The 15,274-nt window shown below is 57.9% G+C and overlaps 6 protein-coding genes across 6 annotated transcripts; 4 read left to right on the top strand and 2 right to left on the bottom strand.

The window, feature by feature from the left end:
• Positions 1-183: 183 nt before the first annotated feature.
• B0H18DRAFT_965406 (uncharacterized protein) lies at positions 184-2,949 on the bottom strand. The gene is made up of 3 exons (XM_048043261.1): positions 2,499-2,949; positions 2,326-2,439; positions 184-2,265 (listed from the first exon to the last, which is right to left on the bottom strand). The coding sequence occupies exons 1-3, from the start codon at positions 2,673-2,675 to the stop codon at positions 421-423; spliced, it is 2,136 nt and encodes a 711-aa protein (XP_047900899.1). The 5' UTR covers positions 2,676-2,949; the 3' UTR covers positions 184-420.
• Positions 2,950-3,054: 105 nt separating this feature from the next.
• Positions 3,055-4,236, top strand: B0H18DRAFT_965408 (G10 protein). Its single transcript, XM_048043262.1, has 6 exons — positions 3,055-3,146; positions 3,252-3,451; positions 3,515-3,581; positions 3,648-3,735; positions 3,794-4,123; positions 4,218-4,236. Exons 1-5 carry the CDS (start codon positions 3,084-3,086, stop codon positions 3,820-3,822), a joined length of 447 nt encoding a protein of 148 aa, XP_047900900.1. The 5' UTR covers positions 3,055-3,083; the 3' UTR covers positions 3,823-4,123; positions 4,218-4,236.
• A 1,860-nt stretch (positions 4,237-6,096) lies between these two features.
• On the top strand, positions 6,097-8,447 carry B0H18DRAFT_965418 (Metallo-dependent hydrolase). Its single transcript, XM_048043263.1, has 8 exons — positions 6,097-6,586; positions 6,638-6,676; positions 6,730-6,765; positions 6,828-7,163; positions 7,225-7,325; positions 7,394-7,623; positions 7,684-7,750; positions 7,812-8,447. Exons 1-8 carry the CDS (start codon positions 6,390-6,392, stop codon positions 8,240-8,242), a joined length of 1,437 nt encoding a protein of 478 aa, XP_047900901.1. The 5' UTR covers positions 6,097-6,389; the 3' UTR covers positions 8,243-8,447.
• A 205-nt stretch (positions 8,448-8,652) lies between these two features.
• On the bottom strand, positions 8,653-10,458 carry B0H18DRAFT_965425 (1-acylglycerol-3-phosphate O; the record flags this gene model as incomplete). The annotated part of the gene is made up of 7 exons (XM_048043264.1): positions 8,653-8,787; positions 8,921-9,132; positions 9,183-9,277; positions 9,304-9,410; positions 9,463-9,815; positions 9,881-10,203; positions 10,435-10,458. 6 exons carry the CDS (start codon positions 10,456-10,458, stop codon positions 9,006-9,008), a joined length of 1,029 nt encoding a protein of 342 aa, XP_047900902.1. The 3' UTR covers positions 8,653-8,787; positions 8,921-9,005.
• B0H18DRAFT_965430 (uncharacterized protein) lies at positions 10,395-11,870 on the top strand. The gene is made up of 8 exons (XM_048043265.1): positions 10,395-10,480; positions 10,545-10,849; positions 10,902-11,016; positions 11,052-11,110; positions 11,152-11,166; positions 11,220-11,243; positions 11,267-11,332; positions 11,482-11,870. Exons 1-8 carry the CDS (start codon positions 10,423-10,425, stop codon positions 11,671-11,673), a joined length of 834 nt encoding a protein of 277 aa, XP_047900903.1. The 5' UTR covers positions 10,395-10,422; the 3' UTR covers positions 11,674-11,870.
• Positions 11,871-11,971: 101 nt separating this feature from the next.
• On the top strand, positions 11,972-14,867 carry B0H18DRAFT_1112274 (uncharacterized protein; the record flags this gene model as incomplete). Its single annotated transcript, XM_048032789.1, has 10 exons — positions 11,972-11,985; positions 12,051-12,074; positions 12,128-12,305; positions 12,360-12,599; positions 12,658-12,993; positions 13,054-13,102; positions 13,151-14,025; positions 14,099-14,488; positions 14,560-14,712; positions 14,769-14,867. The coding sequence occupies 10 exons, from the start codon at positions 11,972-11,974 to the stop codon at positions 14,865-14,867; spliced, it is 2,358 nt and encodes a 785-aa protein (XP_047900904.1).
• Between the last annotated feature and the right edge of the window lie 407 nt (positions 14,868-15,274).

A 15,274-nucleotide genomic window follows, 5' to 3' on the forward strand; every position in this document is an offset into this window, starting at 1 on the left:
GAGGACTTGACCGACGATGCGGTTACTTAAGCGCATTGGAGTACGTACAGCGGATCCCTTTTCTTGATCAAGCCAATCAGCACCAGCGCACACATCCCCCACTCCTGACCCTCCGATCCTCGCAGCCGTACAGACCCGTTCTACTCACCGCCCAGCCCCAGCCACACAACCTGCAAGGTATTTGCGACACAAGAATACGATGCTTCAGACCTATGCATTGCAGGCTATACATACACGTTGTGAATAATGCAAGAATCGCTTCCATGTCTCGATGCGGTGCTGTAAATTGTCAAGTGATGCGCGGTCTCGTCGATTCAGAGTCATGCTGGAGAAGTCGCTCGTGGTCGCAATCAATGCGGCACTGATATTCGGGCGGTCATCCACCGCCCGTACTTGGTCACTCTCATGCCGCCCGAGTCTTCACCCTCGACTGCGAACCGAATTTCGTGAATTTGTACGCGCGGGTCGTGGACGGGCAGTCGGCGCCTCCGCCGCTTCCGCACCCGTCGTCCGCGATGCGCTAGACGACCTCGACGCGCCGACGGCACCGAGTGTCCGGATTGTGCTAGTGCTGCGCGTTTTCGGTGGCCGGATAGTCCGTTCGCTATCCTCCCGCAGCGCTCGAGGGCGCAGCGAAGGTGCAGGCAAGTGTCCGCGCTCTCCAGGCAGCCCAGGTACGCGCCTGCGCTTCAGGTCAGACGACACCGCGGAGTCGCTCAGGTCGCTGTCCGTCGCCGCCGTGTCCTCGTTCTCATCATCTTCGCTCGTCGTCACACTGGCCCCAACGCGTCTACGCGTCGCAGCGCGCATGCGCATGCGCGTCTGTATCTGCACTGCAGTCGGCCGCGCATCCGTCGCCTTCGTCTTCCTTACACGTTCAGGCTTCGTATTCGCGTCGATCGTACTCTTCGGCTCATCCCTCGCGGTCGCAACATCGCGATCAGCGTGAGTCGAGAACGCTTCCCTCGGAGCGCGCGGTGCCGCCGTGGCAATGCGCCTCTTCCGTCCCGCGATCGAGAACGCGTCTGACCCGGAGGGAGCGGCGTTGCTCAGGTGCGAGCTGTGGGAGGCCTCGGAGTTGGTGCGCGTCATTGTGCGGAGGGACGAGCCGTTGTCCGTCGTGCTGAGCTTGGTCGAGTCGCTCGCGAGGCTCTCTGCGGACGTCGTCACAAGGCCGTACACGTTCCTCTTCGCCTTGATCGTGTCGTCCCGCGTCTTCGGTCGGACGCGCATCCGCCGGGGCGTCTGCAGCGTCACGTCAAAGTCGTCCTCCGAGTCCGGCTCACTCTGGCCATCCGGGGAGTCCATACTCGCATCTTCATGTCCGCCGCCGTGTGGGTCGACATCCATTCCGTCGTCCAGATGTACTTCCGTGTTTTGAATCCCGTGTTCTTCGTGTTCGTCGCTCAAGTCACCAGCGGAGTCGGGATTCACAAACTCACGCGGCAACAGGAGCGACCTGCGAAAACCCTGCCGGACCGTCGCATCGCCCTCGCCCTCCTCATCATCTCCATCACTCCCGCTTGCACCCTCTTCCGGTATCCCAGCAAACTGGGGCGCTCGCAGCGGCACCGGCGCGACGAGGCCGTCCATCCCTGGCAGTCGCGGGGCAGCGGTCTGCAACGGGGTCGGTGGGTACGCCGCGGGGAAGTCGGGGTACTGCCGCCACTCCGCGTCAGCTGCGAGGATCTCCGCCTGCACAGCTTCGAATGGCGGGGGCGAGTCCGCGGGCGGCGTAGGCAATCCAGACCCGCTGCGCTCACCGTATGCGGACGCAGGTGGATACCACCGCTCGTACGGCGGCGGGGGTGGCTGGACACCTTGCGAGGGCTCGCGGTAGATGCGCGAGGCGCGTGAGGTGCGTGCAGCGGCCTGGGGGATGGCACTGGCAGTGATGGGCACGAACGCGTGTTGGCTCGCAGCGTGTTGTGCGCTGCGATCGCGGGAGGAGGAGGTCGAATTCGAGCTGCCTTTGCGCTTGGCTTGGGGACGAGCGCCGTTAGCGGCTTCGCGAATGAACGGGGGGACGACGTCGTCCGGCCGCTGGGCCCCCTGCTTCTCCCGGAGCGAGTCGTCCTCGTGAAAGGGGTCCTTGTCGGTGTGCATCCATCTGCGCCAGTGCCCGAGAACGAAGTTCACGGGTACGCTCGCGGCGAGGAGGATGAAGTCACCGATCATGTGGCCGGCGTCGAGGAGAATGTCCAGGGTAGAGGTGTAGGGTTTGATGACCGGGCGTATCACATGCAGGAAGATGGGTTCGGCGCCCTGTGCATGAAACGTCCGTCAGGGAACTGGGTGTTACCCGTTACACGAGCACACACGCACCCGAGCCCGGCTCATCAAGAAAAATAGAATCACTAGAGACTTAATCTCGTCGTAGAATGGGATAAACATCCTGATGATTCCGTCCACTGTTCGCTCGTACATTGTGAAGCAGCACTAGGTACAACGTCAGTGTGCCCTTGCGGGATTAGCCAACATTCTGAAAGGGAACTCACCCAGCAGAGCCACACCGCCATGCAGCCTTTCATGGCACGTTTGCGCTGACTGAGCGCACGCAGGCTCGGTTGCCCGCTATTACGTGCTGACGGCGGTGGTGGCCGAAGGGTCTTGAAGGTCTCGAAGACGTTAGAGAAGACGTAGGCCAGGCGCAGGATGGGAACGATCAGTGGCATGGTGACACGCTACCTCAGTAGGTTGTCTGTGTAAAAAACTGCAAAGGTTGGGATGCTGTGAAGTCTATAGTCGATCGATTGTGGTTGAAGTATAGCAGGCTGAGCGGGCTGCGCGCACCCCGGCAACCGAGTTCTTGGTGGCAGTGGCAAAAGCAGGGTCCCAGAAGCGTGGACACCTGAGTACTATATATTAGCAGGACATCGGGCAGAGGTGTGCAGGGCAGGAGCTTCGCTGGCAAGGGTCATCCGGGCGCGGTTGGCGGCCGTGAACTCGAACTGGCGTGCAAGGCGCGCCGCGCGCCTTCAACGAGGCGCGTCACGGTCGGCTTACGTAAACCGCGACTCGCTCGACATCACTCGGCCTCAGCCTCTCTGACCGACTCTCTGTCCCTCTCCGTCTCAGCCACCATGCCCAAAATCCGGACGACCCGTACAAAAAAGCCGCCAGAAGGCTTTGAGGACATCGAGACTGTGCGTACGGCCGTCCCTTCCCGCGCCTCATTTCCGCTGGTGTCTCTTGCTGGGCGCACGGTGAAGAGTCAGAGCATGCGCTGACCACACAGCTCCGCGCATTAGATCCTCGATGACTACGCGAAGAAGATGCGCGACGCAGAGAACGAGTCGCACGAGGGCAAGCGCAAGTCGGAGTCGCTCTGGCCCATCATGCGCATATCCCACACCCGCTCACGCTACATCTACGAGCTCTATTACAAGCGGGAGGCCATAAGCCGGGAGCTGTACGATTGGCTGCTGAAGGAGGGTTATGCGGACGCAAAGTGAGTAGCCCTTGTCGTCTCTGAATTGTCGGAGTGCATGCTGACGTTGGTTGGGTGGTGAAGTCTCATTGCTAAATGGAAGAAGGCTGGGTATGAGAAGCTCTGCTGTATACGGTGTATCCAGACAAGGGTGAGTACTCACGACATGTCTTGGAGCACTCCTAGGGCATGACTGATATGGACTCCGTCCTTCCAGGATATGAACTACCAGGGCTCAACGTGTATATGCCGAGTGCCGAAAGCACAGCTCCGGAAGGACACAGTCGTGGAGTGTGTACATTGCGGTGCGTACCTTCTCTTGCTATCTTCGAAAGGTGGTGCATCTCAACTGGGTATTTACAGGATGCCGGGGATGCAGCTCCGACACATGATAGTGCTATTACTACACCTGCAGGCCGCGAGGAGTGCTTGCCGGAGTAAAAGAGGAAGATGTCGCGCAGACATGGTCGGTGGCGTTCCCTTGTTACTATAGCTTTGGGGCCTGGCCCGTGTATCATTACTATCTATCTTGACAGACAGAACACGCGGCGTTCTGGACAGCGATCTCTACGAGAATCGCCTGATGTATGGCATGGACATCGAATGCTGAGTAACAAAGGACCCTTTCAGGGTGGACGTTGTTCACTTCGGGAAGCGCGTCTCTTCGTGGAGCAACGCCTTCGATTATCATCGGTGAGCGCGTCAGTGTACCGTTCGTAGTGTCTCCCAGGATATTCATCGGGGCGCTTTGTGCGAAGTGATCTTTTCGGTGGACTCGTCAGTTCAGACCGGTTTCGCCAATCGGGGGAGCGGGTTTGTGCATGTTCGTGCTGCACTGCCTGGGTGTTATAGCAGTCGAAGCCATTGCAAGCATTCAAAATGCGCTGGGGGCCTCGTGTACGGCAACACCCGGCCTTCCTGGGGATGCAGTTAGCTACAAGCTATTGTTAACTGACTTGCTTCGTTCAAGCAGGACTGATATGCAAAACCTACTACCGTGCACTCTCGATTACTCGCCGTAGACAGCGCCTTCAAGTCGGAGCATTGCCACCGTTCCATCGAGCGCGTCTTGGGCGCGTCGCCCTCAACTTACGTGACCGAGGCCTCTAGAACATCTTCGACTTACTCAGTACTAGTAGGCCTATACTTAACCCACCAAGCACAGGTGACATATAGCCAAGTCGATGCCTGCACGCTACTCGAGGAGCAGTAGTGCTAGTGGGCGTTCTGTTCGCGCGCGAGAGGCGTCTATAAGTCTCGTCATACTAATGTGTCGAAAGGTGAGGCCTACAAGGATTCGCGAAGCAACGCCTTCGGCGGACTTCCGGCTAGGGCAACGCGTAGAGCGTTGGTAAATGTGATAGCACTTGAGGCTATGCGTCGCGAGTGAATTCCGACCACAGTCGCAACAAGCCGGCCGCAGAACCTTGCTTGGAAGACAAGGTAACATACTGAATCACAACGCAGTCTGCATACATTGATACAAGAAGCCTTTTGGTACGCAACGACATAGAGCATGTCGCGGTCACATGACCGCGTCGAACAAAGAGTTGTTGTACCGGAAACGGCAATGGCCTTGTGGTGCGTCGATGTTCGAAACATACAAGGCGGGTTGTGTTTCCTACTCGACAGCAACTCGTTATAACTCTGGTTTGCCAACTGTCGGACTCGAGCCCTCGCTCAAGCCCCCGTTGCCTACCTCAAGGTGAGTACTCTCCGCTTGTGGCGGCCGCGGCGGGTCGTATACGTAGCTTCGACTTCTACTTGTGTTCTCGAACTGTGATCTTCTTCGTCCACGTAAACCCAACTGTACTGAAACGGCGTCTTTCAAGCACCGACCTTCTGGATCAAGCACATCCTGATTTGGGTCTATGCCAGTTCGCCGGGCCCCTCACTGCCGCACCTGCGGCTCGCCCATGGCGGGTCACAAGCGACCACATGGCACGCCGTCTGTCCTGAACGGAGCCCCACTCCAGTTATCCCAGAAACCATCCCTCAAAGAGGTACCCCCCTCACACGCCGCCGTTACACGCCTGAACCCGGTTTCCAGCTGCCACTGGACGGGCATAGGCGTAACCCTAACTGGGTCGATCCTGTTCGCCGTATAGAGGTCGATCGCAGCGCCCATGCTTCGTGGGTGCCTACGGAGGTGGACGGGGAATCGTCTTCTTCGGACGAAGACTCACAGGCGGGAAGCGAGGAGAGAGTTTTCGATGACCTGCGGGACGACGACGATGACGTCCGTTCAGTGGCGGCCGCCAGCACGTCTTCTTCCTCCTCGTCAGGCTCCTTCGCATCGAAGTCCAGCGTCACGAGCTCCCTGTCCCAGCTAGTTGGCAACAGTATCCCATTGGCCAGCTTATGGAGCACACCGACACGAGACATCCCCGCCATCAGTCACGCTGCAATGAAGGCTGGCGTAAACTTTGCTGTCCTTCCCGCCCCCAAGGACCGGCGCCGACGAACGGTCAAGTCGGAGGGCTCAGGCGCCCACGGGGATGCTTTGGAGCGCGAGAACTCCTGGTGGACAGTCATAGGTCAGGATGAGGGGGCGGTTGCGCGGATTATCGCTAGGGCCGAGGGAGGCGCACAGGGTCAGGAGGACGCAGAAGAGGACCCATGCGCGTCTGGCTTAGTGGGTGCCTACCCAATTCATCCTTCTCATGTGAGGCCGACCTTCCTGGACGTGCTATTCGCGGGCGCAATGGGGGGCTTGCTTGTGTTCTGTGGTTTGTCGATGTTGTGACTTCAGGAGGTAGTCTATTTGCGGCGGATCGGAAGTGTTTATGCGACTTATGCAATTATGCTGTATGTACTCATCTATGCTGTCAGTCTATGCTTTATATGGCCTTCGTTTCGGGGCGATGTGGCGGCCGGTGGTTATGAAGCTTCTCTCGCCTGCAGTATAAAAGAGCAAGCATGTAGCAGCCAACACCCATCTACAGCTTGAAGACGCACCATGGCATATCTACTCAAAGGCGGCATCGTTGCAACCTTCACGAAGGGTAGAAACAAACCCTCCGTGCATTCCGCTGATGTCCTCGTTGAAAACTCGATCATAACACGAATCGACGCAGACATCGTCGCTGGCTCAAATGTTGAAGTTATCGACTGCAACGGTAAGTGGATAACACCCGGAATGGTCGACACACACCGGTGAGTGCACACGGATTACTAGTGCGCCGTATGTTCACGCCCTTCCGCCAGACACGTTTTCATGACTGTATTGCGCGGCGAACAGTGCGAGTACGTACCTTCGGTGTGATCTCGTGACAAGCGATTGCTCATCCCTTCGGCAGCTGGCTACTATCCGAGTACCTCGTGAAGATGTCTATGTCAGTGTCGACAACTAGACGCCCATGATTCAGAACTAACATTAGAGTTGTGCGCCAACCAGGTTCTTGCAGTCTCGTTTGACGGCAGAGGAGATCCGGATAGGACAGTTGTCGGGGTGTCTCGACGCACTACATTCCGGCGTGACGACGATTCTGGACCACTTCCACGCCGCCACGACACCTGAGCATGCACAAGCGTCTCTTGAGGCGACCATCGAGTCCGGAGCCAGGGTCGTATGGTGTCCTGCGCGACAGAGCGGCCCTACGCAGCTCCTGCCGTCCGTTGAGTATGGGAACGAGGAAGAAACCTGCAAGTGGCAGATGGAGAAGCTGATGGAGTGGGGGACAAAGGACGGCGGAAAACTAACGTCCGATGGGCGAGTAACCCTCGGCCTTGCGTGAGCACAGTAGACCCTGTGGCTGTCACCAACAAACTCACTTTGAACATTTGACCCACAGATACGACATCATAGAGGCAGGTCCTATCAGCGCGCACCAGGCAGCGCTGAAGTATGCCCGCGAGAACAATGTCTCCATAATCACTGCGCACGTCGTGAAAGGTCAGCAGACACCCCGGCAGTCCTGGCTCCGTTATGATGAGCGTTGACGCAGACCGACACTCCCGTAGGCCCGCGTATTACCACTTGGCGCGACGCTGGCCTGCTCGGACCGGATGTGGTGTTCTCGCATTGCAACTGCCTCTACGACCGTACGGATCCAGATGACGAGATGTGGGAGGCCATGAAGGAGAACGAATGTGCAATTGCATCCACACCCGTCGACGAGCTCGGCATGGCGCACGGGAACCCGGTCGCTATAGAAGCCGTACAACGAGGGGTCAAATGTGGCCTAGGCGCGGTACGTACGCTCCAAATTGTCTGTCCGCATTCCCTCCACTGACGCCTGTGGCAATGTCAGGACTGCCTGTCCGTCAATGGTGGAGACATCTTCGCACAGATGCGAATGGCCCTTCAATTTGCAAGAGGTTCGTGCCGATGTGGCTTCTTTCAGCACACTGAGTAGATCAATTTTGGGTTTCCTGTTAGGTCGCGGCCACGAAATCATTGAGCAGAAGGGCCATGCGGGACCAAAATACAACAAGCACCTCTGCGCTGACGCCTTCCGCCTTGCGACCCTGGGTGGGGCGGAAGCCTTGAACCTCGACGACAAGATTGGGACCATCGAGGTCGGAAAGAAGGCCGACATAGTGGTATTCGACACGGATTCCACGAATCTCGCGGGGATCGACGACCCTATCTCTGGTATAACCTTCCATGCCACCAACGCGGACGTCGAGCTTGTGATGGTCAACGGCGAAGTCGTGAAGCGGGACGGAAAGCTCACGAAGGTGCCGTGGGGACCCGTCGCGCGGGAGCTCAAGCAGAAGGCGCGCGAGGTCCGCGAACGCTTCCCCCGAGAGAAGTTGGAAGAGCTGTGGGACCAGTGGTACGAAGCTTGCGGAGCACCCAGACTCTGAATGGACCGGCCTTCTTCCTGTATCTCAGAGCTACATGACAAACCGTAATGTATGAGTACGATAACATGTCATTCATGTTTGAGGTCCCAATGCGAGGCACAGTACCTCATGCACCCCGTCTCTAGCTGCAAAATGATACCATCATGAGTCAGCGCAATACTAGGCTCGATCGGATGCCTCGGCAACGAACTCACATGCCTTTCGTGTGTCGTGTGCATCGAGTTGCGTCTGTCATCGGCTCCGCGATTGAACGAGTGTGTTACCACATTCATGCCTGTGTTTCGCAGAGGCCTGAGCAACAAATCCCAGAAAGGTCCGATGAGGTAACAAAATGGCCATGGACAGGTGATCAAATGCAGGATATCACCAGGCCATATGGACAGGGAAGGACCGGCGTTGAACGACGTATTAGGCATGCGCGGAGATTAATCCTGACGAGGGCGTAACTGGGACGCGAATAGCATGGCCCTGCCATCGGTATGTAGTTTGGCCGAGTCTTAGCGCGCCGTGATATCCACCGTCGCTCCGACATAGGACTGAGAGCATCCTAATGGCAGTCAGCCGAGTGTACAGTTAGCGGCGGTAACTACTTACCGCTGGCTGGCTGCAAGGGAGAATCAGCATCCTACGCAGACAATGTGAAGCTCAGGACATCACCATCTGATGCCACACAGTTAGGAAAACATATTAGTATATTGTGGTAAGAAAATCTCCCATTAACCCGACATCAGTCGCCCGAGCACGAACGCTACACACCAAGCGACTACTTTGGTCGCCCCACCAACACCATGCCATCGTCCTCTTCCGTCTCCGTGCCATTATCACTGCCCGACCGTCGACTGTGTGCCGGCGAGGAATTGTTGTCCTCCGACGCTTGTGTCGATGCTCGGCTCTCCGAACGCGATGGTATTTGGGGATAGATTCATTAAGTTGGGCGGACTCGGGCTCCACTGGCAGTGCGGAGCTTGCTTGTGCAGACAAGATATCGCGAGGTGGTTCACCGGGCTTGTCGGAGGGAATCGAAGAGGGCTTTGACTCTGGCGGGACATTTGGCGAGAGACCGGCGGAGATATCTCGCGCAGGGCGGCCACCATTAAGTCGTGGACGCGTACGGCAAGATCTGGGATGTCTGCGACGGTCAAGCCTTCTGTAGGTATTGGGGGAAGCACTGCGGCACGATGGCTCAGTACATCGGAGTTCCGAGACGCAGGTTGACTCACCTCGAATTTTGAGCGTCCCGCTCCCGAACACGTTCTTTCTGTACAGTCTCCAGTAGTTCTCGCACACAACGGGGACGATTGGCACGCCAGCCTGCACTGCGATGTGGAACGCGCCCTTCTTAAGCGGCAAGAGGTCGTGGTGCTCGCGCATCGAGCGCGTGCCTTCAGGGAAGAGCCACAGCCCCATGCGCTGCGCCTTCAAAGTCTCGCCCGCAGCCAAGAGCGAGCGAACGGCTTTAGCGTTGTTTCCGCGGTCGATCCAGATGACGCCAGAGAGCGTCATGAACTGGCCGAGTAGGGGCGTCCACTGCAGCTCCTTCTTCGCTACGATTGCGGCGCGGCGGGGGAAGATCCTGCAGGCGTAGATAGGGCCTCGGCTCAGCGAGATGCGGGGCGATCGTGAAGCGGCTGGACGCACCTGCCGAGGTAGAGAATGTCGAGCATGCTCTGGTGGTTCCCGATAAAGACAGCGGGCCTCGTCTCGAGGTGCTCCTCGCCTTCGACCACAAGTCGGATATCTAACGCCCGGCTGGCGATCATGTAGAACGTGCGCGCCACGACAAAGAACACGTCGAGCTTGCGGCCGATGAGGGACATGCCCACCGCGCATACGACGCCCCATGCTGAGCATACGCCGACTGTCGAGAGGTAGACCGCGAGGCGGACGTAGTATCGCGCGATCGGAGACGACTTTGCCAGCGTGTGAAGCGCGAAGACGGGGAGGGAGACATAGGCGAGGGGCTTGACGAGCCCGGAGAGGAAGACATCGTGCGCGCCGTCGTGGTCGCCGACAGCGAGGTGGTCGTGGTAGATGAGAAAGATGGGGGAGGCCGCGCACGTTGCGCGGACCGTCGCAGGCGCAGACGTCGACGCTTGTGGCAGCGCGCAGAAATCACAGGTCGGAGTTCCAAGCCACGCAACGCCCAGTTTATCCGCGGCACCGCGACCTCGGACCTGGCCATGGCCTCCAACGCGCAGGGTCCTTCGAAGGGACATGCTCAAGGCAAGAAACCAGCTGGTGAGTCCGCCGACAATGCTCGAATGAAGAGCTGGAGATGTACTGAAAGGCTGGCACACACAAGGCACGGCTCGGTACCTCAGCAGCACAAGCGCGTCCAGCTCGCGGGCCGCCGCCGCGGCCACCCCGACATCGTCTTCATCGTCTTCCAAACGCAAGCCACCACTCAATGCAAAGATTGCCAAGCCTGTGTCGCACACCGCTGCCAACGGGACCTCTACCGTGAAGCCGACAAAGTCTGGTGGCCATGCTAGTGGGTCGGTACCAGTCCGGAGCGTGGGCATGAAGGCTTCCAGTAGCGTCGGCAAGAACCTTGCTCCTAGTTCTAGCTCGTCGTCATTATCTCAGAAGACCGTGTCTAAGGATAAGGTCGGTGGTCAATACAGCGTTCAATGCTTGCACTGAACCTGACCCGCTACAGCAACCGGCGTCCGTCGATGTAACGCGCGACCAGGCCACCCCTCTGACGACATTGGATGCGTCACAGCAAGCGGCTCAGTTACAATCTTGGCTATTCATGTCAGCGAAGCTGGAGAGTTCATACGCTGCGCTAAGCGTGCGGCGGCCGCAGCGATAGAGCAACGGCGCGCTGAACTCTCTGCGGAGGAAGCAGACATCGCCGACGCTCGAGTTCGTTTCGAAGCAGAGCGACTATTGCCTTCTACGAAGAGCTCATGGCACCTCATGTACTATTCTACTTCACGCAGTCCGTGGCAGTGACATTGACGGATCGAGATAGGTGGCCTCTGCGATTGCATCTTTAGTGCAGCATTTCTTACGCATGAGGAAGCTTGCTCCCGGATATTGTCTGAAGCTCTGCAACTTGCGCAACGCCCAGCCAATGAAATCTGGGTATTTCTCATTTCAACGGAGTACTGGACGAGATTGGTGAGCGAGTTCTGCGCCAGGCACCTCAAGCTTCTAAGTGACCTCTCAATTGGCAGATCAGCTTCCGAAGAGGCCGTTCAATTGGAGTCTTCAATTACCGCTATCTTTCTGAGCATGTTGGGCACCATGAAGAGCTCTATGACCGGTCGGAGCATGATAGCCGAGTTGTCCTAGCTCTGCTCGCTCTATTGCCGGTTGTACGCGCACAAGGTGCAAACCTTGATTGTGCTCGGACAGTTATTCAGTCTAGCAAGAGTAATCTTCGTGCTGTCATGCGCTTGCAGAGCCTACAAAGCTCTGCCTAGCTGGTTATCCCTAATTTTCTGTGCTTTTCATTGTCTTGTGTCTCCTGGATGATGAAGCGCTCAAGTCCAGCTCATGTACAGTGTACCATGCTTTCTACAAGGCCGAGTCATTTCAGGCTGGATTCTCTTGTGCGATCATTTCCCTCAAACTCAGTGTACTCGTCATTCACGGACATCCAGAAGCGGACGCTAGAGGATAGTTTCCATTTGCAAGTCAGCGTATTAAGCGCACTGCATTGCATGTCGTCGAAAAATTATTCTGGATCATGACGAAGCTAGCTACTTGAATGCACGTTGCATGTCTCCTCAACGGTACTGATCCCGTATGTTCCTGCAGTAGGGTGTGAGACCCTAACCCTGCCCTAACCCTATCGTAGAACCATAGGCGCGGAAGACGGCAAGTTTTCCGACTCTGAGCAGCCACTGCAGACAGCCTTGATGAGTGCGACATCAGCGACCCCTTCCTCCTTGCCTCCTACCCCGTCCCCATCCGCCCTGCCCGCCCTTCCTCAAGGCAGGCCGCGGGGACCTCGTCACATGTCCTCGTCGACTCCCGCTATGCCTCGACGGCCGACAAGACCGACAACCTGGTCTCCCTAGCTGTTCAGGAGGACGGCGTGCATGTACTCGATGTGAGTTTATTCCCTACGCAGCATCATGTGCGTGTATGCTAACAGCACTGCTAGCTCTCAACATTACACCCTGCAATCTCCCACACCCTTGGCCCGAACACCACATTTTCATGTCCACCCACAAGTAGAACAAGCAAGGGAAACGGCGCTCAGACATGTACAACATATGCAGTCATAGCATCTTCGCCTGATATCCAGGAGGAGGATGAGGGTCGAACTGTCTTGTGGTGGGAGGAGTCCCTGTCGGGCGGAGTTATGACCGCGGATACGCAGAAGAAGAGAAAATCCACAGTAGTGAGTAGCACACTACCTTTAGCTATACCGGTGAGCCTGATGCAAATTGCTGTCCTAGCTTTCACACAAAATCACGCATATATACGCACCCAAAGACCTTCCTGACCACCTACTCCTTGTTGGCCTCGGTGGTGAGATCACAGTGACAGACTCAGTACTGAATGTCCAAGCATCGTCCCCTACATCCGAAGAAGATGATACTGTTCTCCTCCGACATTTTGTTCTCCCTCGACAGTCCAGCACCTTCGTACCAACCCAGACGTCACCATCAAGTGGTGTCGTCTCTATATCGGCTTTGCGGAGGAACACAGATGTACTGTTACACATCTCACTGGTGGATGCAGAAGGCCGCATACATTCTCTCGGGAGCTGTGTCACCCCTGTGGAGGAGACGGTATGTACGGGCCTGATTTTCCATTGCGTCAAATGACTGAGCAGCGCCGATGATACTTAGGATATCGCCGACGTCTCGTTCAGTACAAGCGGTTGTTTGACCGTTCTGAGTAAGTACTATGTACGTTCCGAAACCCACAAACTGACGTCTTCTACAGCTCGCTCGGGGAAATGGACGTCATACCGTGTCTCCGTCTCGCCATCATCCACACTGAGCATCTCCCCTCTTTGCCCTCCGTCTACCTCTCTTCCCTCGCCTTCCTCTCGTCCTCCGGAACCCACGCCGCCGCCCACGCCTCAGAGATCTCCCTCCTCGCGCTACATCCTCCCACGTTCTCCTGCAGGCGTGACCATCATCGGCCCCGAGATGATCCTCCTCCTCTGGGACACGCAGTACGGCGTGGTCCTCGCAGAACAGCGCTTCCCGTGCCCATTACACCTCTACCGCGGCAAGGACCGCGGCACACGCATGAGCCTCGTCGCGTCGGGCAGCGCAGACGAGCCGAGCCAGGCCCTGCTCGTGCTCCACCCGGCCGATGCCTCGCAAGATAGCCAGTACGAGCGGGCGACGAGCGTGCTGGCCGTCCCGCTGAGCGTCCCCAAGACGTCGACGATCGCGAACGCGCTCGGCCGCGCGGCGGCGAGCCAGAACTGGCTGCGCCCCGACGCAGACAGTTCGCAGAAACCGAGAACCGCGCACCTGGCGCTGGACCTCGGCGGGCTCGAGCCGGAGCAGGGCAGGGCGCTGAAGGCGATGCTCGAGGCGCAGGAGAGGGGGCGCACCGAGGAGGTGGAGAAGCGGTGGACGGCTTACCGCGAGGATGCGGGTGGGCCGGGGAAGGAGCCGCGCCTCGGGCATCTGTTCGTGAAGCAGCTGCTGAACGTGCTGTTCGCCGTGCCCTTGCCGGGGCGGGATGGCGCGGCGCCCCCGAGTGCGGCTCAGGCGTACGCGCGTGGTATCGTGACGTACCTGCTAGAGAAGAAGGCGGTGAGCGACGCGATGATCGAGGGCGGGCTCATCCCCGCGCTCATGGTGCGAACGACTGGGTACGTCTCGAACGAATCGCTCACTCGTCGTTGTGTTATCTCATGCGTGTCTGTCATAGCCCAACGCCGTCCTTGCGATGTCCAATGTGATCGACCTCCCCGAGTCCGACATCATCAGCCTCCTCGCCAAGGTCGTCGCGCACCATCGCCAATCCAACCCTGACGCGATGCAAGTCGACTCCCCCTCCAGCCCACCTGCGCTCCCCGCGTTCCTCGCGCTCTGCGTGACCTATTCCACCTCGCCCGGCCCGCTACGCGTCGCGCTGCGGAAGCATCTGCCCGACGCAGAGGCCGTCGTGTGTGTGCTCGAGGTGCTGGACAGCTGGGTCGGGCAGTGGAGCGAGGAAGAGCTAAGCCTCGTGCCCGAGAAGGTGAAGAAGGACGCACACGGCGCATACGTAGCGGTCTACGCGGAGGAGAGCACGCCGGAGATGCCTCCACTCGACAAGGTACGTTCAGCGTCGGCGTCGACACCACCCACTCTACCTCGATGCTGACAACTCCTTCACGCGTTCTGCAGATCCTCCTCTTCACCCAGGCCATCCTGGACTCTTCGTTCCTCGCCCTCCTCTCCCACGCGCCCGCACACCCCCTCCTCCGCTCCCTCCTCGCGCGGCTCGAACCCGAGCTCGCGCTCATCTCCGAGCTCCAATCCCTGAAAGGCCCGCTACAGGTATTCGCGAGCGCACAGTCACGCTCAACGTTCCTCACCGGCCACGGCGGTCTAAGGGCGACGCGCAGGCGGACTGGCGTCAGCGGAAGAAGGCTCAGACCGAGCACCGGGACATGAACATCGGGATCTACCAGGTGGAGGAGCTGGTGATCTGAAGGTGCCGTCCCGCAAAAGTACTGAGGTCTACACTCGCGACTGTGTTGTACGAATCGTGTATTGTTGTAATTCCATTTGTCGGCTCTCCTCAGTCCATTTCGGTTCCTTGGTCAAAACAAACGAGGACATGCGCATAAGAGCTCAGAAAACTACTGCTACTACGTATACATATGTGTGTCATGTTGGTGAAGTGGTATCTCGTGCTGAAGGGATATATAAACGCGCGTAGGGACAGACCTAAGCAAAGCGGGCATTCTAACACATCCGTGCAGCGAACCCATCGTCCAAGACGCAGCCGCGGGCGAAAAACAGTAACGGTTCCGATCCAGAAGAAGCGAGTGTTCTTAGCACGAGCGTGGCGATCATGGCAGGTTAGTACAGTACTGGATAAGTTACACATTCCCCT

Source organism: Fomitopsis serialis, assembly GCF_022376445.1.
Source record: "Fomitopsis serialis strain Sig1Antser10 chromosome Unknown B0H18scaffold_1, whole genome shotgun sequence".
In the NCBI taxonomy this organism is placed as follows: Eukaryota; Fungi; Basidiomycota; class Agaricomycetes; order Polyporales; family Fomitopsidaceae; genus Fomitopsis; species Fomitopsis serialis.